We start from the raw sequence: 22,847 nt of genomic DNA on the forward strand, positions 1-22,847 counted from the left end.
GGTGCTGGACCTCAGTGTCTGGGCAGAATGTCACAATATTTTCATTTCTACTGCCCACACTCTAAACTGGTGGAGCAGTGAACTTCAAGAGCTTGTACATGTCATTAGATTTATGGCCCCATATCCATCGTGAAAGGTGGGGAGAGGCTTAAAGAAATATAACATCTTCATCCAAACCACCTGGCACAAACATCCCATACATGCTGCTAACATAAACCTGAACTTCCCTCCCTTTTCCCACCAAGAAAAATACCTGCCCCCAAAGTTTAGTGTTTTTACTCAGGTATGTACTCTAGTGTGTCTCCTGGGGTTGTGAGTCTCCTCTGGGTTATATCCTGAAAGACCTACATTGGCTCCCAGTATATTTCCAAGCACAATTCAAAGTGTTGGTGCTGATCTTTAGAGCCCTAAACGGCCTCGACCGTTCAGTATACCTGAAGGAGCATCTCCACCTCCATCGTTCAACCCAGACACTGAGATCCAGCACCGAGGGTCTTCTGGCAGTTCCCTCACTGCGAGAAGTGTGGTTACAGGGAAGCAGGCAGAGGGCCTTCTCGGTGGCACGCACTCCCATCAGATGTCAAGGAGATAAACAACTACCTGACTTTTAGAAGACATCTGAAGGCAGCCCTGTTTAGGGAAGTTTTTAATGTTTGATCTTATACCGTATTTTTAATATTCTGTTGGGAGCCGCCAAGAGTCATTCTTTGCATTTTTCATTGTAGATTCTTCACCGGAAGCTGTGGGGACGCTGCTAGGAGTAAACTCTGTAAATGGAGATTTAGGGAGTCCTTCTGACGATGAAGATATGCCTGCTGGGCATCATGACCCACCTCCAGTTTGCTCAAACGGCCCGATCCTTGAGGAATCAACTGGAGATGCCATCACAAGGCATTCTCTCAGGACTAGTACAACTCTGGAAACGGACCAGGAAGATCTGACTTCTGCAGCTTCCAGGTCATCTCCTCCCAGAGGCCGCCAGGACTCCCTGAACGACTACTTGGATGCAATAGAGCAAAGTAGTCACTCTAGGACTGGGACGTCCATTTGCAACGAGCGAACTGTTGGGCCATCCCCAAAATTGAGGAGCAGCTTCCCTACCGACACTAGACTTAACGCTATGCTTCACATTGACTCCGACGAAGAGGAGCATGAATACCACCAAGGTTTGGGGTTTCAGTCATCACTGGATGACGACGATGGTGGCGGGTTAGTCATGCTGAATGGTGCTGCCAGGAACGCTGAAGCGACTTGCTTAAACTGTTCGCTGAGCCAGACCGCACAAAGCCAGGGGGCCCTCGAGGAAAGCGAGAGAGCTCCAGAAGAGGAAATGCCATTGCAACCTTCTGATGGCCAGCAGGAGACCTCTGAAGGGCTTCCTGAAGCAGAGCCGCCGGGAGAAGAAACCGAAACCCCTCAAGAGCCTCAGGATGACGGACCAGTTGAACCGTCTGGCAGTGAAATTTGTATCCCCCAAGAGGCAGAGGAGCAGCCTGCCACAGAGATGGACACAGGAGCTCCTGAATCTGCTCCTGCAGGCAGAAGAGAAATTAGGGAGGCTGAATCTGTCGACCAGGGATCAGAACCTTCTCAGTTTTCATCAGAAACTGAGCCGAGCGACGCTGCCCGTACGGAGAGTGTAAGCGAATCGAGCACCAGGCCGGAGGGAGAAAGTGACGTGGAAGGGGCCGACGGCTCATGCAACGAAGGCACAACTCCCCGACTGTCGTCTGTCGACACGCAGTGCTCTTCCTTCGAAAGCGCACGGTTTCCTGAGACGCCGGCCTTTTCTCCCCAGGAGGAGGAAGAGGGAGCTTGCGCCATGGATGCTGCCAGCAGCGAGCCCGCCCCGGAGACCCAGGAAGTTGTGTGCACTCAGGCCTTTTTGCCCGCAGTGAACATACCGAGCGCTCCGGAGGAGGGGCAGCTGCCTGAAGCCAGCGGGCTACAGGATGGAGATGAGGCCGAGGAGATCTGGCAGAGGAGGCAGAGCCTGCAGGCCGCAGCTGCACGTGGGCAGCTTCAGGAGGAAGGGGCTGCAGGGGTGCAGGCTGATTGCGAGGGAGATGCTGCCCCGGTGGATGGAGCCACGGGAGGTAATGATTGTGAGAGAGGACTGCTTGATTATGTGCCTTGCTGAGTCCACCTGTATGTTGTATTTGCCCTCCCACCTCAACCTCATTTCATTCTGTGATGGACTCAGTTTACAGTGCAGAGTAGTCATTAGCTATCTCAAATGCATCAATTACGTTTTGGATAATAAAACGTTGTGTCCAGCAGCATCAGCAGACCCCCCCTTCCCCCCCCCAGAATATGCATGCAGATAATTAGCCACTTGTGCAAAGGCTCCCACAGCCCTTCAGGGTTTTCTCCCTTTCGTTGAGAAACCTAGACATGCTCAGAAGTGTGTGGATGTGTAAGTTATGCATTATTGTTTTGCTGTCACCAGCTCATGTTGCACTACAGCTCCCATCATTCCCGTCCCTTGGCCTTGGCCTTGGCCTCTGGGATTGATGGGAGTTGTAATCCAACAATAGCAGAATAGCACAATTCAAAGTGTTGGTGCTGACCTTTAAAGCGCTGAATGGCCTCGGTCCTGTATACCTGAAGGAGTGTCTCAGCCTGGACACTGAGATCCAGCCCATCGCCGAGGGAAGTTTTTAATATTTAATGCTGTATTGTTTTAATATTCGATTGGGAGCCGCCCAGAGTGGCTGGGAAGATTCAGCCAGATGGGCGGGGTACAAACAAATTATTATTATGATTATTATTATTATTATAGTGGGAAGTTTGGGATTCATAGACCAAGAAGTTCCTGTGTGAGAGCTCTCATGGAGTGATGAGCAATGTCTTCAGGTTGTGGCCAATGGCTTTGAGTAGAAGGCAATTCGTGCAACTGACCTTCCTCTATTCATCTTTCCCTACAGTAGCCTCTGCACTCCCACAAAACCTTTCCAGAGGGTGGGTCGAACTCAGGTTCTGCGTGAGGGTTTCCCACAAGCATTTGGGCTGCCATTGTGAGAACAGGATGCTAGGCTAGATGGGCCATTGGCCTGATCCAGGAAGCTCTTCTTACATTCCTAGTGCACAGTGTGGACAGTGTCCTACAGAGCAGCAGGAGGGTGGGTGACTTTCCTGAAAGTGAAACCCCGTATCAGTGAAGCTGTGTCCCCATTCAACAAAATCCCCAATCTTCCAATTTTTCAAATTCTGTGCACAGTGTGGTTAAGTAATGATCAAAAGCAGTTTGCATGTATTGTGTGTGTGTGTGTGTGTGTGAGAGAGAGAGAGAGAGAGAGAGAGAGAGAGAGAGAGAGAGAGAGAGAGAGAGAGAGACTGAATGCCTGCTATAAATCTGCAGTGTCTGTTCTGTGGCAATTTGGAGAAACACGGCATGTTGTTCAGAAAAGGAGACCATTGGGTAATCAACTCGATTTTCATTTCAAACTTGTTCTTTCGGTTAGGATTTCCTTTGGAACATCTAAAGCAGGATTTTCCAAACTTGAATCTCCAGCTGTGTGTGGGTTTTTTTGGCCCACAACTCCCACCATCCCTAGCTAGCAGGACCAGTGATGGTAATTGTAGTCCATAAACAGTTGGAGACCCAAATTTGGGAAACTCTAATATAAAGTGTGGCACTGTATTTCAATTGAAAATTGTTAGTGAAACAGCTTCTTTGTCTTTTAGGTTCCCAAACTAATGGGCACCAGCCTCTTAGAACTCTTCCCTCGGTTCGGCAGGACGTTAGTCGCTATCAGAGAGTGGATGAGGCCCTGCCACCAAGTGAGAAGCTTCTCTTTATTAATTCCCGGGATTTCAGGGTATATGCCCCCACAAAAGGGGAAAGCGCTGCTGTAGATTAAAAAAAAAAGTATTGTCTCTGAGAGAACCAGAAGTTGTGTGTGAAACATGCCACATTTTGTTTCACCAGGCTCAAAAAATGCAAATGGGTGTGCTTGAAGCCATTTGCTTCCATGTCCCTGGAGATGCCGCTTCTGTTGTGATGTCTTCATCGAATTGTTTCATAGGGACATAGGAAGCTGCTTTTATAACAGGTTAGATTATTGTTCATCTAGCTCAGTACTGTCTACTTTGACTGGCTGCCACTCTCTGGGGTCTCAAGCAAAGGCCTTTTTCGTCATTTGCTACTAGATCCTTCTAACCGGAGATGCCAGAGATGGAACCTGGTACCTTCAGCACACAAAACTTGTGTGTTCTAGCACTGAGCTACCTCTTTTTTCATTGGGCATGGAGCTCATTCCATAGAGTCTCTAAATCAGTAACTCCCAAACTGTGCATCAAGACACATAAGTGAGTCATGAGAGGATCGCTAGTCTGCCATGAGGATTAAATCCATGAAATAACGGAAAGCTCCTGAGTACAGAGGAGTCTACCTGCTAGGTCTCAGCATGATTCAGCTTTAAGCTGTGCGTGCAGATTTCTGCTGTGCCTCTGCATTGGGTGTAATGAGGAAAAGGCTGCTGATTTTGCATTTTGTTGTTGTTTAGTCATTTAGTCGTGTCCGACTCTTCGTGACCCCATGGACCATAGCATGCCAGGCACTCCTGTCTTGCACTGCCTCCCGCAGTTTGGTCAAACTCATGTTCGTAGCTTCGAGAACACTGTCCAACCAGAATGCCAAAAATGCCTTTTACAGAATGCCAAAAAAAAAGAAAATAGGGATGCTGACTAGCAGAGGTTTTTGGAGGCACTGCTCTAAAATACCTGGTTCCTTGTGTTTTACAATGAGTCTTCCTACCTTAGATTGGGAGGCACGCATTGACAGCCACGGGAGGATATTCTACGTGGACCACGTGAACAGGACGACAACGTGGCAACGTCCCACAGGTCCCCCAGCCCAACAGATCCTTCAGCGTTCCAACTCCATACAACAAATGGAGCAACTGAATCGCAGGTGAGTATTTTTCAAATTGGTTTTTATATATGCAGTTAAAAAAAAAAGATGTTCAATATCTTTCCTGCCATGTACCATTATTCTGAACGAAGAAGAAGTGGAAGAAGAAGAAGAAGAAGAAGAAGAAGAAGAAGAAGAAGAAGAAGAAGAAGAAGAAGAAGAAGATCAGACACCATTGTTTCAAATCAAAAAACTTTGTCAAAACTATGTAAGCTTTGTTGTTAATCCAGAAATAATGACCTCCCATTCTGTAAATAAGCATGCAGGTTGTGTTACGGTGAAGGGGAGGGGTGAGTTTCGTGTTTTCTTAGCTCTTGAAAGGCAAATTCCGTTTTCGACCACCAGGGATGGAGGGGCACTTGAAAAGGTGTGAAGATATTTATGGAGATTTCCAGAATTATTTTATAATATTGATCTTTTATGTACAGCAGCAACCTGGCACTGGGGATGGAAGGTGGGAAGTGAGAGTGCCTTTGATGAGCTGCTTTTGCCCTTGATGGCGATGGCGTCATGTAGCTAAATTGCAGTTGGCTATGTGGATCTTTGGGACCCAGGTGGCGCTGTGCTTAAACCACTGAGCCTAGGGCTTGCCGATCAGAAGGTCAGCGGTTCGAATCCCTGTGACGGGGTGAGCTCCCGTTGCTTGGTCCCAGCTCCTGCCAACCTAGCAGTTCGAAAGCACGTCAAAATGCAAGTAGATAAATAGGAACCGCTACAGCGGGAAGGTAAACGGCGTTTCCGTGTGCTGCTCTGGTTTGCCAGAAGCGGCTTTGTCATGCTGGCCACATGACCTGGAAGCTGTACGCCGGCTCCCTCGGCCAATAATGCGAGATGAGTGCGCAACCCCAGAGTCGGTCACGGCTGGACCTAATGGTCAGGGGTCCCTTTACCTTTACCTTTATGTGGATCTTTGATGTCAACTTGTTCATTTCTTGATTTCTTACAGCAGGCATCTCCAAACTTCAGCCCTCCAGATGTTTTGGACTAAAATTCCCATCATCCCTGACCACTGGTCCTCAGCTAGGGATCATGGGAGTTGTAGGTCCTTATAGGCTAGGATCATGTCATGAAGAATTTCTTATAGGCTAGGATCATGTCATGAAGAATTTCTCAAGTTAAAAAGTTAAAAAGTTAAAAAGAAAAAGAGGAAAAAAGAATTGTGCTGAACTACTTCCTGCACCCCCAACCCCAGGCCTGATCCCTAAAGCCTGAGGGAAAGCCATCTTAACTATTTGACTTCTGGTTTCGGCTGTGTATCAGTGTGTTGAGTGTGCTGGAGACTCTGATGTATTGATTGGGTACCATACATAAAACCAGTCTTGGAATTTCAGGTACCAGAGCATTCGACGGACAATGACTAATGATAGACCGGAGGAGCATCCAAATCCTATGGATGGAGCTGGAGAGGATGCAGACTTCCAGCAGCCTAATGCAGGTAAGGCCCCATTTAGTGCCACTTTTCTCCTTAGCTGGTTTTTTTTTAAAAAAAAAATATCATTATGCTTCTATGCCACCTGTCCCAACGGTGTTCTCCAGGCCAGCCAACTGAACTAGTGGGCATTTTTGAGAAAGTGCCATGGTTGCCAGTCACAAAATGGTTGCTGTGGAAGGGGCGTGGTATAACACACTACTGGAGCCCCAGCATAGCTGCCAAATTATCCCTTTTTTAAAGGGATTTTCCCTTATGCTGAATAGGCTTCCTCGCGAGAAAAGGGAAAACTTGGCAGCTATGAGCCCCAGCCACCCCCAACAGCCTTATGGTTAACGTGGGAAGTTGGCTATTTCCTGCTGGCCTGATTATGGCTATTATACAGCACACACACACACACACACACACACACACACACATGCTGTTGCTGTCCAATCGCAACAGGACTCATATCTCAGAACCAGGAAAAATATAGCCACATCACTCTCATTTCACAGAAATCTCTTAGAAGATACCGTATTTTTCCGTGTATAAGACTAGGGTCTTTTCTTTTAAAAACATGTTTAAAATTGGGGCTCGTCTTAGACACAGATACAATCCCCCCCCCATTTTCTTAATTTGGAGTCCCCGAAAACAGGGGGCTTCATACACGGGAGAGTGTTATATACACACAAAAAGACGGTACTTGCACATTTTGCCCCATAACGTTCTTTCTAGGAGTGCTAGATACAAAAGAAAGAAAGAAAGAAAGAAAGAAAGAAAGAAAGAAAGAAAGAAAGAAACCTCACAGTTTGGGGCATCGGCCTATGGGCACCACTGGAGACTCCACATGTAGCATGTTGTCCACCAGCACTGGGTTGACGATCCCTGCTTCTAGACAGTACATCAAACTCAAAAACATCATAGCAAATTTACCAATAAAACAATGGTAGAAGACATGGCGAACTGCAGTTAAAGCAAAGCAAAAGCTTCTGGATTCCTCATACTTGGCTGCGTAGGAAGAGGGAATGTGTGAGTCGCAAGGCTTGCGTAGCTTCTTTCCTGCTCATGCACAGCCTAAACCATTCTTTACCGTGACACAGTAATACAAAGGCAGTTCAGTTTTGCAAACCTTGCGCTGCAAGCAATGCCAATTCTACATAAAACATAGAAAATGGTACGTTTGAAATAAACGCGTCCGTTTTAAGTGATTCATTTTGTAGCAGGCATGTGAGGTCAAAAGGACAAAAAGTGTGGCTCACCCAAAGAGCCATGGCAAAGGTTTGTGACGTTAATCCTGGATTTCCATCTCCGTGGGTTCATTTACTTACCTTTTCTTTTTCTTTTGGCATAATAAATGTCAGCAGCAAAACCTGCTTTTCCACATCATGCAACCACACCTTGCTGTAGTGACTATCCAGATTTCTTTAAAAGTGTAATATATATAGTGGTGTAAACTGCAACTGGTTAAGTTGATTTCAGCTTTGCAATGGCCTGTAGTGAATTCATTGGGTTGATAAGAACTTGGTGAATGTTTATCACTTCTATTCTCCCTTAACTCCTGCCCCTTCCTCTCCTCTCCTCTCCCCTCCTTCTTTCCAGCTGGAATCTCCTCATTTTACCTCTCACCCCCCATTTTTAAGCTTAATACGATTACACCCAGTTGCTTATGGTTGGGTTCTGCAAATAATAATCAATAACCCTATTATTATCATATATGATATATTCTCACATGTTAAAAACCACACTCGGTTTTTTTAAAATAGTGTTTATGCATTTTCAATAGTAAGTAAAAAGCAGACTTGTACAGGGAAAACATTAGTGTTTCAAAATCTGATTGTTTCCCCGCCCCCAAGGTATGATTGTTATAGGCCGGCTGGTGTTCATTATTCACCTGAAATAAGAATCCAACAAGCATTTTTTCGGTTGCCTATTTAATTTCTTAACTTAAGTTTTACTTAAGTTTACTTAAGTATTTAATTTACTTAAGTTAAGTATGAACGAGAAAAGAATATTCTATAACAAAGGTAAAGGAACAGGTAGGTAGCTGTGTGGTCTGCTGTAGTCGAAACAAAATAAAAGAAATCCTTCCAGTAGCACCTTAGAGACCAACTAAGTGTCATTGGTATGAGCTTTCGTGTGCATGCCAATTTATGATGCTGAAGCCTTTGCACTAATTCATGGCTATGTCCCTTTGTCAGATTTCCGAAGGGAGAATGTGCTGCCTCATTCTACCTCCAGATCCAGGCTTACTCTACTGCTACAATCTCCCCCTGTGAAATTCCTTATCAGCCCAGAATTCTTCTCAGTGCTGCATTCTAACCCTGTGAGTAGTCGGCGCAAGTATATCTGTACACAAACACTTGCAGGGATGTGGAGGGTTTCCATTTCCAGTACTATGAGAGTGATGGCAGGTGAGAGCTGCCATGAAATGTTGCAGCGCGGCGTGCTCCCTATTCAGGATTCTAGTCGTCCCCCCCAACAACAGTGAGTCAGTGTTCCATGCCCACTGAACACAATCTGCCTTCACTGGGTTCGTTTTGAGGGGTGGGTGTCTCTCTTAAGGTTCTCCTGAGTCTGGCAATACCTCCATCTTATGTGTGGGTACATTTAGGCTACATAAGCACTCTCCCCCTCAATATTGGAGTTGGTACGTAGCAGGGATGGACAGAATTGCGGTCTACTGGTAGGCATCTGGGTGGTTTGCAGTAGACTAGTAACTCCCCATTATCTAGCAATAGTAGGGAGAATAACAAAAAAACCCGCCCCGCCCCTATTATACTGCTGAAATTAGGAAAGCTTGGGATAACCAGGAACGTGTTTTTATGTTGGAGAACTGTGAGCTCAGCTCATTTCCTGCATTCAAAACAAATCCCTGGGTTTAGTAGCTGTTCAGAGACACCACGTTCTCTATCCTGCAAGTGAATGTCTTTCACCACTGGCTCCAATTGGTGGAGTTCAGGGTTATAGTAGAAAACTCAGAGCAGGTTTCATAAGGCTGAAGCCTGCCCTCCCCTGGTATGTAAGATAATTATTTTAATTGCTTTTGTTCTCGATCCTTTTATTAAGCATTTTGTGTTTATTATCTTGTATTTTTATGTTGTGAACTGCCCTGAGATATACATACTTAATAAATAAGAATAACATACACGTACAAGCCATTTTCACTAAGGTAACAATTACGAAAAGCATTTGTTGCAGCAAGTTGTGATCATATTGTATATTTCTTATACATTGTAAAATGTTGTAAGGAGGGGAAAGAATAGAACAACAGGATAAACTATCGAGAGAGGAGACCTATGCGCAACAACACACACCTATCACACTGGTTTTTGTGGGATTCCTGAAGAGGGAAGTTTGCAACACCATGAAAACAGTTTCTCCTGGAGTAGAAGCAAAAAGGCCCATATCCATTACTGCCGTGTAACGCTAACACTCCCTGGTGTTCCGGATCCGCAGGCCCAACTGGAATGGATAAGTTAGGAGCTGCCTATGGAAATCATGTGGTAACTCTCTCCCTTGGTGTTTGTATAAACAGATCCCAAGGAGTTTGCTGTTTGGGCTAAGGTTCTATGATAGCATCCTGCATTTCACACTGGTATAATAGTTTTGGAGATTGTAGAGCCGACTGCATTGAAATTAAGACCACATTCAGAGAAGCCTTCGTGGTTGTAAACCCCCCCCCCAGTCCATTGGGAATTTGGTGAAGAGCTTCATCTCATGGACAGGAGTGTTCCAAGGCAGTTGGAGAAAAGGGTTTAATCAGGGTAGGGTGGCAGAGAAAGAGTCAATTTAGAGAAAAAGACATTTCAACTGTTTTTCATTCTCAGTCTTTCTATTGTAAAGTGCGGAGTTATGACCTCTTCCTAACAAAAATGCAGTTACTGAAAGACAAGAGGCAGGTGTTACTGTGTTCTGGGGATCCACAAAAGGTACAGGAATAGAATTTTTTTAGCCCTAAGGAGACATCCCTCCCTTCTCAAAGCAGCTCAATGAGGGCTGAGCATGGTGAGTGGTCATAGGATTTGAAAACTGGTCAAGAGGGTGGGGTGAGACTTCCTGAAAGAAGTCTTCGGTGGAGCACGAAACATTAACACAGAACAGGATTGCATTCAACACTGCAACATTTTATTGAGGGTCCCACTTTTTAATTGGTTAAGGGGGGTATTAATAATAACCTAAGCACCAGCTTCTATGTTTGGGTGGGGTATTTAAATATTTATTCATATGATGTTGTTGTATGTTGAAATAAAATAACAATTTTCAGTAATTGTTAATGGGTTCAGAGACAGAAACTACAGTATATTTTCATCTCCCATGTACCTGAGGGGTTGTACCTGAACCCCTCCTGCTGGTGCTTGACATGACAGTTTTAGAAAGCCTCTAGGTGAATTTTAAAATAACCCAGCAGTAGGTCTAGCAAGCTGTTCGCCCAGGAGGAATTGCTGCTTATACAAGACAAATGACAAAACTCTTAAGGCCTCCTTTATCCAGCCTTCTGAGGCTTACGTAGGCATCCAAAGCCTAACATTTAGCTTCCAAAAATAATTGTCTTTGTTTCTTTTCCCCCTCCCATTGTCCAGAGTGCCTACCGCATGTTTACAAACAATACGTGTCTGAAGCACATGATCACCAAAGTCCGGCGGGATACCCACCATTTCGAGCGCTACCAGCATAATCGAGATTTGGTGGGCTTCTTGAATATGTTTGCCAACAAGCAGCTCGAGTTGCCGAGGGGCTGGGAAATGAAGCACGATCACCAGGGCAAGGTAACAAATATAAAGAACTAGCTTGTAAATTAAACCAGTGTTAGACTTTTGTTCTCTTCATCCGAATACTGATGGAATTGTGGAAGCTACTCTGGCCGAGCCAAATATTCACACTTTCCATCCTCCACCCAAATAGGAGAATGATGGTGCCAGTTGGCTGTGTTCTCAGTGATCTTTTCCCTAACATGCTAGTTTTCCATGGCATCATTTGGGTGTCATGCTAAACCCAGAGGTAGCCAACATTGGGGCACTCTAGATGTTGTGGAAGACAACTAACCATCTTTTGCCATGCTGGCTGGGCCTGATGGGGGCTGGAGTCCAAAACATTTGAAGGACATGATGTTTACTATCCCTGCACTAAACTATGCTTTTAAATCAGATGGGGAAACTGTCCGGATGTTGCTAGACTACAACTCCCATCATCCATAACCGTTGACTATGCTAGTTGGGGTTGATGGGAGTTGGAGTCTCAACAACATCTAGAGGGCCACAGGTTCCCCAGCCCCAGTTTAAACCATGAAGTGATCCTAGGTAAGCTTCGAGCCTTGCCCCTTCTCATCTCAGCTACACCAAGTTGGCTTGTTTCAAACAAATCATAGCTAACATTAACAGTTTGTTGGTTGGGACAAAACGTGTAACTATAAATAAGGAAAGGCAGAAGCAAAGACTTTTATCCTTCTGAGGGGAGAGAGTGCACTTGAGCCCAAGGCTTACCTGCAATCATTTATGTCACACTATACTACGGTTGAGCAAGACAGACAAATAAGGCCAATGTATGGAAATACAACTCATCTTGGACTTAAAATAATTTCAAAAGTGTAAATAATTTTTATTCCAATACCCCAGCTAAGGGACACCGATTGGTGTCAGCTTTCAAAGGAGATTAGAGAAATTCATGGAGGTTAAGCCTATCAGTGACTACTAGTAGGGATGGCTACCTGCTACCTCCTCCGCGGTAGGGGTGAATGGATCTGCCAGTTTCGGTTCTCTTGATTTCTCATTTTTTTCCAATCTTAAATTCAGTCCTCCAGGTTTCAGTAGCAATTAAAAAAACCAAAAGACCTCATGGTAATTCTTCATGCATGCATTTCTCCTAATGAACACATTTTTTTGTATATGGTTTTGACTAATGTACACATTTTAAAAGCATTTTTCCCTAGTATAATGCATGCTTGTATGTTATTTTCACCAACATGTGCATTTTTAAATACACTTTACCTCAGTAGATTCATTTTTGTTCACATTACTTGGTTGGATAGCTGCTTTGCAAAATTCAGAGTAGTGTGAATTTTGAAGGATACCTGTGCTTCAGTTATGTTTTGGAAAGTGCATATTAGATTGATTTACCTTCAAATGTGAACTGAATCCAATTTTACTCCTTTAGGGGTGAGAGAGAGAGAGCATCCTTTAAATACTATCGGTAGCTGGGGAGCTACTGCAGGAAAAAATTACTTGCCCCTTATATCTTCCTTGTCGGCTTCTCCTAAGGCATCTTGTTCGTTGATGTGAGAAGCAGGATTCTGGAATTAGTAGAACTTTAGTCTGGTCCATCACAGCTGCTCTTTTTTATTGGTGATAACCTGTAAACCTATGACTAACATGTGGGCTGCTGGTTTGCAGAGGGCTTTGCAGCCTCTATCTCAGGCATTCCCAAACTGCGGTCCTCCAGATGTTTTGGCCTACAACTCCCATGATTCCTAGCTAAGAGGACCAGTGGTCAGGGATGATGGGAATTGTAGTCCAAAACATCTGGAGGGCCAAAGTCTGGGGATGTCTGCTCTATCTTTTTCATCTATGGCTGGTTTTCTCATGTGCACTTGAGCAGAACAGCATATCCAGAAGAAACTAGAAGTTGTGCTGTGGTGGCATATTTTGTGGCTATCTTCACCCTGCATCAGAAAAGGAAGCGTAACAGGCTCCTGTGCTGTGGTCTTGTGAAAGACACTGAGATCTATCAAGGGTGACCAGCAGCTAAACGAGGAAGAGACCAGAGGCACCCAGAAGTCGAGTTTCTTAGCCACTGACAGATGATAATTTTTATAACACAAGCATGAATAGTGCGAAAGGTTCAAAATGCTGTGTTGGTTTTGTTAGCTCAGGAAACAGAAATTGCTCCGCATTTGGTTGCAAGAGAGATTTGTTATGGCCTAGGGCACTCAGGAAATCAGCCCTGAGTGCTCACTGGAAGGACAGATCGTGAAGCTGAGGCTCCAATACTTTGGCCACCTCATGAGAAGAGAAGAATCCTTGGAAAATACCTTGATGTTGGGAAAGATGGAGGGCACAAGGAGAAGGGGGCGACAGAGGACGAGATGGTTGGACAGTGTTCTCGAAGCTACGAACATGAGTTTGACCAAACTGCGGGAGGCAGTGCAAGACAGGAGTGCCTGGCGTGCTATGGTCCATGGGGTCACGAAGAGTCGGACACGACTAAATGACTAAACAACAACAAGGGCACTGAAGAACAACCTTGTACATTTGGCTTGAAGTTCAGTTTCGCTGAAACAGTGGCAGGGTGACCTTGGGGAAGGCACTGCTGCCCCCTTTTATTTGAAAATGAAATCACGATTAATGTATGGTGCTGCAAAGGGCGGAGGGTGCCGCTTAGTCTTCAAAGTACCAGATAAGATAAAGCAGAAGGCAACTAAAAACAAAAGGTGGCTGGGGCATTGCTGTAGAGGGAGTTGCTGCACATTTGCAATGCTCGATAAGCACTAGCGTGTGCTGGAGAAATTGCTTTTTCTGCTTTTTAAATTGAAGGTTTTTCATATTATTACTGTGCATTCCTTTTGTCTGGGGTAACTCAGCTCTTTGGAATGCGTTTGGAGCTGAGGGAGGGACGGAAACTTCATTTGCCCTCTTCCTTCTCCCTTTCACCGCACAAGTTAAAACGGATAAAATTCCCTTTGTGGGCAGGAAGGGAGGAGCAGTAGCATGGGTATTCCCCTGAAACAAGGAGGCGTCTGCTTTCCTGTCCCTTTTTTTTAAAAAAAAGAAAACCTTCATTACATAGGGATGGGATACAGTGCCTCTGGAAGACTGTATAAAGGGTGAAAAAAAAGAAGAAGGCAGGAACGTTTGGAGTATAAGCTCCAAAGTGCTTTGCTGTAGCTGCTGGGAAAATGCTATGCATGCATTGAGGCCGCAGGCCTAAGCCCCCTAACTCTTTGTTTTGGGACCTTAAACGAAACATTCTGTCCTTTAGCCATGTGCTTGGAGTTCCCTTAGGAATCAAGTTTTGAAAAACAACAACAACAATCTTTATTACGGTCCATAGACCCATCAATTCGTTACCAAGTGATACACAGCTGGGACACCCCGCCCTCAAACCACTCAGACATCTTACTCAAATTCGGAATAGGAAACATTAGTTCTTGTGACCACCGATAAAAACTTTGCCACTGCTAGTGTTCTGGCATTTGACCGGTCTTCCAATAGGAACCTGATATAGAAATCCTCTGATTTTCCTGGGAGCAAGGCTAGCAGGGGTGAAATCACTTCAGCCCTAGCTTGCTCAAACTTCCCACAGTGCAGCACAATGTGTTTTATAGAATCTACATCATGGGTGCACGAGCACAGTCTTTCCTGGTAGGGTACTCCTCTCATCCTGCCCTTCCAGCACTGCAGAGGGGAAAACATTCAGTCTTGCTTTTGTGAACAGCCTTCGATAGTTTGGGACTGTCAAGTTTTGAATATAGGCTGCTGGCTTAAAGACATGCCCATATTGTACTCCTACTGCCAATGGACTGCAGAGCGCAAGTGATTGATGTCGTAGATCACTGTGTGAATTATCCCAAATTCACTGTGTGAATTATCCCAAAGTCTTTGCTTTAAGGTCTTTAGGGCACCTTCATATCCCAGGCAATAGAGTTGGGTGGGTGACAGACCTAAAGCAGTGGCTTTTCTCGCCATGGTTTTCTGCCATTGAAAAACAGTCACTAGTCCACATAGGAAGGAAATTGAGTTGAATGACTGACAAATACTGGGCCTATTCATTGTAGGAGCTCATTTACATATGTACATATGCACATTGGCTCTTGTTTTAGCATAGTGTGGTGGGGGCCGGGGAGCTGTAGCCCTGGGAGCCTGATTTTGAGGGGGCAAACGCCAGGCACCCCCATGCAGGGATCACTGCCCTGCCTGTGTGTGGCGTCTCTGGGCCCAAGAGCATGGCCTGGCCTTGCCGCTGCACCCCTGGCCTCCTTGCTGAATGGCCACCTGGACAATGTTGCGGGGGATGCACCGGCCAAGGGCCACATCGGCTGGCCAGGCTCCTCCCTGCACTGGCGGGCGGGCAGATAGTGCAGTGCGGCCCCGTGAACTCTCCATGTCCCATGTCCACGTGGTGGCGGCTGTGGCAAGGGTAGGACTGGCATGGCAGGTTTTGTTTACCCTCTGTGCCCAGCCCCTGGTTCCGCCTGGTGCATGGTGTGAACACACGCCAGTGAAGGACGCAACGCCACTGAGTTCAAGCAAATATCCCCTCATACACCCACAATTCCATGCAGCCCAACTGGTGGTGTGCAGCAGCTCACTTTGAGCACATGGTTTTGTGTAGTTCATTTCAGGATTGGAGATGAGATGTGCTCATAGTTTATCAGAAGTAGTTGTGTCAACCAAGTCCTTTTCTTGCACAACCTTCCTGTCCTTGTATAAATACACACATAGATGACTGAGTTGTCTTGCTGATGGTGAAAGTACCCCGAGTTGTTTCGAGTTCTCGTTATGACATAATTACAGTAGAACAGGGATGGCCAATTGGTGGCTCATGGACAAAGTCTGTCCTTCCCTCCCAGGGCCATTTAGAGATTTATTTTTTTAACAGTACAACTTGCCAGAAAATATTGCTGCTGTTGCTGTTTTATTATATCATCACAAGTTGTGTATTATTTCCTGCTGCCTGAAAACTGAAGCAGAAATACAGGAGGAGACCATACCGGCTATAGTAGTAGTAGTAGTAGCAGCAGCAGCAAAAAGTATATGGTTGGCTTATGATTTGATAGCTAACTCCTAGGGACTTGCAGAGCTGCAGTGTGGCCTACTGGTGCTGAGGTAGCAACCATGAGCCCCTACCCTATGCACTTGTTTGCTGCCTTAGCTAGTATCACAATAGCGTGTGTGCTTTTTCATGCCGTATTTTTAGTTTTGTAGAAAGAAAAACGTATATTTGAACAGATACATTGCCCATCTGGATATAATGTGAAGCTTTTTCCAAACCAAAATACCCTGTTCCTCTGCCCAGCTTCCATAAATATCTAGGCTACACCCTTGCTTGGTTGGCCAGTGGTAGGTATAAAATTAGGCTGTTGGGTGTTTTTGTGTGTGTGTGTGTGTGTGTGTGCGCGCTTCAGCTCCATTTCCAGCTGTGGTGCCATTGTCTGGATCAGCCCAAGGCTTTGAAGCTCCAGTGGCTTTTCTTTTCTCTAATGAAGCTTCAAAGCAGGGATCCTGAGTTTCATTATGTAGCAGACTGCTACCGGCTGTCCTCAGAGCACTTGTGCTTAACGAGATATGATTGCATTCATTTAGTGTAATTCTTAAGCATCTTTTCCTGTTTGTCTAAGTGCGTTGCATAAACGAGTGCAGCATGCTTTGCTAAATTGCTGTGTAAGAAATCAGAATTGTGCATATGCAACACTGTTCATATGGAAACATTGGTTTCCCTGCAGGACAGACTTGATCTGAATTTGTCTTTCAAGTTACATGCTTGGTTTAGGGTTCATCTGATTAAATTTTTAGCCCTCGGGAGGCCAGAGCTTTCTTCCAAATGCACGAGTTTAAATTAGATAAAAGCCAAAACATCAAGCAGGCTGATTCATAAACCTGTTAAGCCAGAGTGCATAAAGCAAATTAGATTGGACGGGATCTAAATGAAAAGACTCCTGTTTAATTGGGGTGATGACACAAATGCCTGGGTCTAACATTCAACCTCTACCAGCACCCATCACAACCAAAACCTGAACAGAGGCCCCCCAAGCTTTTAACATGTAATGCTCACATGTTGATCTCAAGTTCATGCATTTATCAATTGTTCACTGCAGAAAATTTCCAAACAACAAAAACACATCTTGTTTTAACCCTCATTGGGCAATCATTAGGCATTCAGTGGGTTGTATTTTCCTGAAGCACTATGGTGATTCATTATGATATCTGGTGTGTTATCCTGCCATGTTAACAGCAGCAAAATTTTGGATGTTAGGATCCAACAGACTCTGAAAGGGTTAAGACAAACAATACTGTAGTTAAAGTTCTGCCAGCATGACATGGTAATGGATGGCAACCAAACTGCAGTGGAATAGAATCAGGTCTGCTTGCAATGGATATAGGTTGGAACAGGCATTGCTAACTTTGTACATTCCTTCCCCTGATTTGTGTAGTGCTCTTCAGTTAACTTCAGATCTTTCCACAAAACCTACCTTTTTATCCATAAAGCCTTTACTAGAATTATTTTTCTAGAAAAAGAGGTGCCAGAACTCACCATGAAAACTGCCTCCCTAGTTCTCTTACAATGGCAATGACACCCACCTGAGAGGTTCCAGTGAGTTCTTGCTTTTGGGGGGGGGGGAAGCCCTGCCCTTGACTTATTTTCTCAATCCTCATTTCCTGCTGTATCTAAGCTTTAAGAACCTGTAACACACTGAGCTTTCCCTCCCCACCACTGTTTGTTGTTTCTCCAAATGTAGATCATTGTAAGCTGTTTAGGGACAGGAACCTGTTTATATTTTGCCTATGGGACTCTGCAGAATCTTGTACTGTATGTGCTGTATGTATGGGTGGATAAAGAAATGCCAAATAATAGCCCTACTAGAATTGTGGCACCTTAATAGCTAACAGATTAATTATGGCGTGAGCTGTCTTGGGCCAAATGTTTCTGATTCCTTCAGGGTAGATGGCAGGTATTGTCTTTGAATCATTATGGGTAAGTATCAGGTTCTTGAAATGGTTTATTCCTAGCTGCATAGCGCAACTCTCGCAAGGCTGCGATCTGAAGCATGCTTAACCTTAAAGTAAAGTTCCTCTAGGGCAGTCACGTCCAACAGTGATCTACCGGTAGATCACTGAACATCTGTAGATCACTGGCTCCCCCCCCCAAGAAGCTCAACAACTTTGGCTTCTCTAAGAAAAGCTCAACATTTTTGCCCTGCACCCCCAAAAACGGGGCTTTCCTCCTCCTCCCTAAAAAAAAGCAGCTCAACAACTTTGACCTGAACCTCCAAAAACGGGGTAGATTACTGTCAGTTTTTAACTGTGTGAGTAGATCGCAGTCTCTTGGGAGTTGGCCACCCCTGCTCTAGGGTCAAAACGTGACATACTCCCAAGTAAAGAGGTTTATGACTGGCTGCTTCCCTGGCAAAGCTTCAGGTCCTGCCATGCCTATGGTTTTTCTGGTTTAGGCAACTGTTTCATGCAACTGCTGCTTCTAAAGCTGTTAGGGGTTGTGCTGTATTTTGAAATCTGCTTTTGCTTCTTCAGCTACTCAGAATTTTGTCTGGTTGTTGTTGTTTTAGCTGCCCTACCTAGAATAGCCCTCCTCAGATTGCAGCTGGCATGCTTCAGCCTGTAATCACATTGTGCCATGGTCCTTAATCAGATGTTTCACATGTGTACTCACCCATTTGTGGTTGTAATTATACAGTAAGCAGTTGGCTGAGGTTGGGTTTTTTTTAATACCTTTTTTTGAAGTTTGTTTTTATTTATTTCTTTTAAAAGTAGATACCTTTGTGTCCTTCTTCCCAGATATTAGGTGAAACAGATCTGACCAGCTATTTTGAATGGATATGTGAAATTCAGCCCTCCTTGCACACCACCCCAATTTCATTCCCTCCCAACAACAGAGCCTATTCTGTCATGTAGGGATCTGGGAGAAATGAAATTTGGTTTGCATTTAAAGGTGAACCTACTTAATGAGCACTTTCCAAGGCAACGCAAGAACCTGAAACACAGTATTAAAATTCACACGTCTCTGAAATTTGCAGTGGAGTTCTCTGAGCAAGTAATACACACAAATATGTATATATTCACGTAAGAATATGCATAAGAATGTATATATTGGTGAAAATAACATTAAAAACGCATTGCATTAGGGAAAAATGCCAAGCGAAAATGTGTAAACTTGGGGGAAATGCATACAAACATGCATGTTACGAGAAATTTCACACTGAAATGCAGGTGAATTTTCATGAGGACTTTTATAAGCAATGGAAACTGATGTGGAGAGCTGAACTGAGGGCTGGGAAGATGAGAACGTGAAATTGCCCATCAAATCTGACTTTTTCTCACCTACCTTCTGCATTCTTGTTACCCCTGAGTTCCCACCCTCCACCCAATCAGCTCCTATTTGTGAACCAACCATCATTCTCTGTGATCAGTTGCTCAAGTCCTCTCCTCTTAAGCAATCTCACTGTTCCTTTCACTTGACTTCTGTGAATTGCTGTGCACACGAGAATCGGAACTGCTTTTGGAGCACTGAAAGCCTGTGTAGTGCAGGTAATCCCGTGTTAGAACGCACCCACCCACGCCCAAAGAGTTCCCTGTTGCGTGATAAAGTTAAAGGCTTAATGACCATTAGAACACAAGACTTCCTGCGCCTGTAACCACCCAATGCTTTGCTGCTCACGAGTACAGCTTAACATAGGAAGACATGCAGTCAGAAATACCCACAGTAATCACAGTGAGGTTTTGGCAAGTAATGAAATGCTTTCCTCCCACTCGTCTCCTCTTGCTTTTTTACCAGGCTTTTTTTGTCGACCACAATTCCCGCACCACGACGTTCATCGACCCACGGCTTCCTTTGCAGAGCAGCAGGCCGACTAGTGCATTGGTCCACCGGCAACATTTGACGAGGCAGCGCAGCCACAGTGCTGGTGAGGTAAGCTGGCACTTAGCCCATGTGTGTGTGAGAGAGCGCACCTGTCAAGGTTACAGGATCCTGGGTTCTTCACAGTCCCATTTCTGCATTCATGACGATAACATTCATTGTTTTTGTCAGTCTTCTGATTCCTTCCTCGGAACGTAATTGCACCGGTGACCTGGATCAGCCTTCCCCAAGCAGGTGCTCTCCACATTTTGCTGAACATTAGTTCAGCGCAGAGCCTACATGGCCAGTGGTCAGGGATCATGGAAGCTGTATTCCCTATGGAGGGCACCAGCTTGGGAAAGAACAACTAATGACTGAGTGGGGATTCGAACCCAGGTCTCCTGCCATTCAAGTCCAACATTCTGGCCACTATTTTCCCATCAGATGTCAAGGAAATAAACAACTACAGTGGTACCTCTACTTACAAATTTAATGTGTTCCAAACGCACATTTGTAAGTAGAAAAAAATTGCAAGTCGAATCCCATAGGAATGCATTGGGAGAAAAAATTCGTAAGTAGAAAAAAATCCTATCTAAAAATTCGTAAGTAGAAAAAATCCTATCTAAACCGCATCCAAGATGGCGGACGGAGCTCCATTCATAAGTAGAAACATTCCTAAGTAGAGTTATTCGTAAGTAGAGGTACCACTGTATCTGACTTTTAGAAGACATCTGAAGGCAGCCCTTTTTAGAGAAGTTTTTAACGTTTGATGTTTTATCATGTTTTTAATATTCTGTTGGGAGCTGCCCAGAGTGGCTGCGGAAACCCAGTCAGATGGGCGGGATATAAATACTAAATTATTATTACCATTCACTGTCAGAGACAATACATTATATACTTTATTGGATAGAGTATGGTATTTTTTTTGAAAGTTAGTTCCACACATGTCTAATCCAATCCAGATCAGCCTTATCAAATACAAAACAGCCTTGGGAATGTTTTAGCTGGCTTACAATAGATGCATGGGAGTTATTTACTTATTTCATTTTTTGTAGTTATTGAGCTTTGGAAAGCTTATTATTTATTTTAAAAATTTCCACACTATAACCACAGGCCTCAGGGCAGGTCACAGGAAAAAATAAAACTATAAAAACACAAAATATATAAACAAAACAAAAACTACCCAGTCATCTTTTCAGGGCCAAGCAATGCCACAAAGTAATGTACAAAGAGAAATAAATACAGTAGAACCACAGGCAGAGAATTGGGCACTGGGTGGTTATAGACAGATAGATACCTGCAGGATTCTGAGATGGATCAGCCTCTTAAGGAAAAGCATAGTTAAAATAAAAAATTTCAAGTCCTTATTGATCCTTATTGAAGGTTAGGACTGAATGGACCAAATTGCTATAAACTGGAAGGGAGTTCCACAACTGTGGAGCCACCACTGAGAAGGCCCTGCCTTGTGTGCTTGCTCACCTATCTAACATATTTTACTAGCAGGCCCACAAGCATGATCTCACATGTAAATCTTAGATTATGGATAGGGTCATACCGGGTTTTGCCATCCTTAAAGTACTCTGCCGTGTTCAAAACTCCCGTTGTTCTAGGTTCATTTTGTGACAAGGAATTTCATTAGCACAATCAGTTTCTGAGCTGTGGGAGAAGTACTGCGCCTAAGACTTCAGATTAAAATTACAGAGTGCAAGCTACTCTCTGAAGACTGGAGAAGAAACCATCTTAAGAATTTTAAGGACGTGGGCAGGGGAAGGACTAGACCAGGCAACCCCAAACTTCGGCCCTCCAGATGTTTTGGACTACAATTCCCATCATCCCTGAACACTGGTCCTCTTAGCTAGGGATCATGGGAGTTGTAGGCCAAAACATCTGGAGGGCCACAGTCTGGGGATACCTGGACTAGACCATGTGAAAAACGAGTGTAATATTTTAGCTGCAGTTCATTCATTTTCAGCTTTGTATTCTTGTTATAAAATAGTGTGCCTAGACATTCTGTTGTTGCACCCATAACCTAGGTTTAAGGTGCTATCTAGTTCCTAGCTTTCATATCTCAGTTCTAACACTGTATCTTTGACGTGTAGCTCTGTAGGCTCCAAGCTGCATTTGAGTTCCAAGTTTTGGTGGGTTCTGGGCTCCAGAACTGGGCTGTAGTTTCCTGCTGCCTTCCTACTGATCTCACCACTGCCGATCGTCAATTGCGAAGCAGTGCACTCCTCTAAACAAGTTCATCACAGAAAACAACATATGCAAATACTGCAATTAGCTTATCTTATCACTCGTGGGCCAAGGTGATGGGAGTTCTCAGTCCTCCTGGAATCTATAGCAGCGTGTCAGATTATAGCCTGAATCAGCTGGATTCAGGTTGTGCCAGCTCGACAAAAGTACCCTGACCTTTGCAATAACAATTTTTATCTTTTGCAAAATGTCCCTGCCATTTCCTCTTTATACCACTGGAGGGCCTTTGAATACAGATATTTGTTCACAGAACAACAGCAACAGGAGCAGCCTGTTTTTCACATCATGGCTTTTTGATATGGTTATCTGTTTCAAGTCAAACCAAAGTCAAAAGTGGGGGGCAGGCAGGGGGAGCAGAACATGTACCACACTGACAAAGAAATTGGACACAAGTCTATTCTTGGAATCCTTTTCTAATAAAAACAACTGTGTTTATAAGCATACAGCTATTGATTTTTAAATCTCTTTGGGCCTCAGCTATGTGTTAACTCTACTTCCTGCACATTGGTCTGTGCACAGTCATTCTTCTGCCCCACCCCCATTTATTAAAAGTCACAGTGCAAAGGAGTGTGTTGCAAAAATCAAAAACAACTGTTGATAGAGTGATGTGCATATTGAAAACCTGTTAGTAACTTCTCTGGGACGCGGGTGAAATGAGCGCGTAACCCCAAAGTCGGTCATGACCGGACCTAATGGTCAGGGGTC

At 44.5% G+C, this 22,847-nt stretch overlaps 1 protein-coding gene across 5 annotated transcripts in view; it reads left to right on the forward strand.

The window, feature by feature from the left end:
* HECW2 (HECT, C2 and WW domain containing E3 ubiquitin protein ligase 2) overlaps positions 1-22,847 on the forward strand; it is a 174,813-nt gene that overhangs the window by 100,047 nt on the left and 51,919 nt on the right. For all 5 annotated transcript variants that reach the window (XR_015946283.1, XM_088653442.1, XM_088653479.1 and 2 more), the window contains 7 exons: positions 726-2,096; positions 3,688-3,783; positions 4,765-4,915; positions 6,247-6,350; positions 8,525-8,649; positions 10,907-11,092; positions 19,827-19,961. Coding sequence is in view for 4 of the 5 variants with exons in the window: in XM_088653442.1 (XP_088509568.1) it covers positions 726-2,096; positions 3,688-3,783; positions 4,765-4,915; positions 6,247-6,350; positions 8,525-8,649; positions 10,907-11,092; positions 19,827-19,961 (2,168 nt within the window). In the remaining variant the exon portion in view is untranslated. The remainder of the gene's footprint in view (positions 1-725; positions 2,097-3,687; positions 3,784-4,764; positions 4,916-6,246; positions 6,351-8,524; positions 8,650-10,906; positions 11,093-19,826; positions 19,962-22,847) is intronic.

The sequence above is a fragment of the Zootoca vivipara genome, chromosome 1 (genome assembly GCF_965207765.1).
Source record: "Zootoca vivipara chromosome 1, rZooViv2.hap1.1, whole genome shotgun sequence".
Classification (NCBI taxonomy): domain Eukaryota; kingdom Metazoa; phylum Chordata; class Lepidosauria; order Squamata; family Lacertidae; genus Zootoca; species Zootoca vivipara.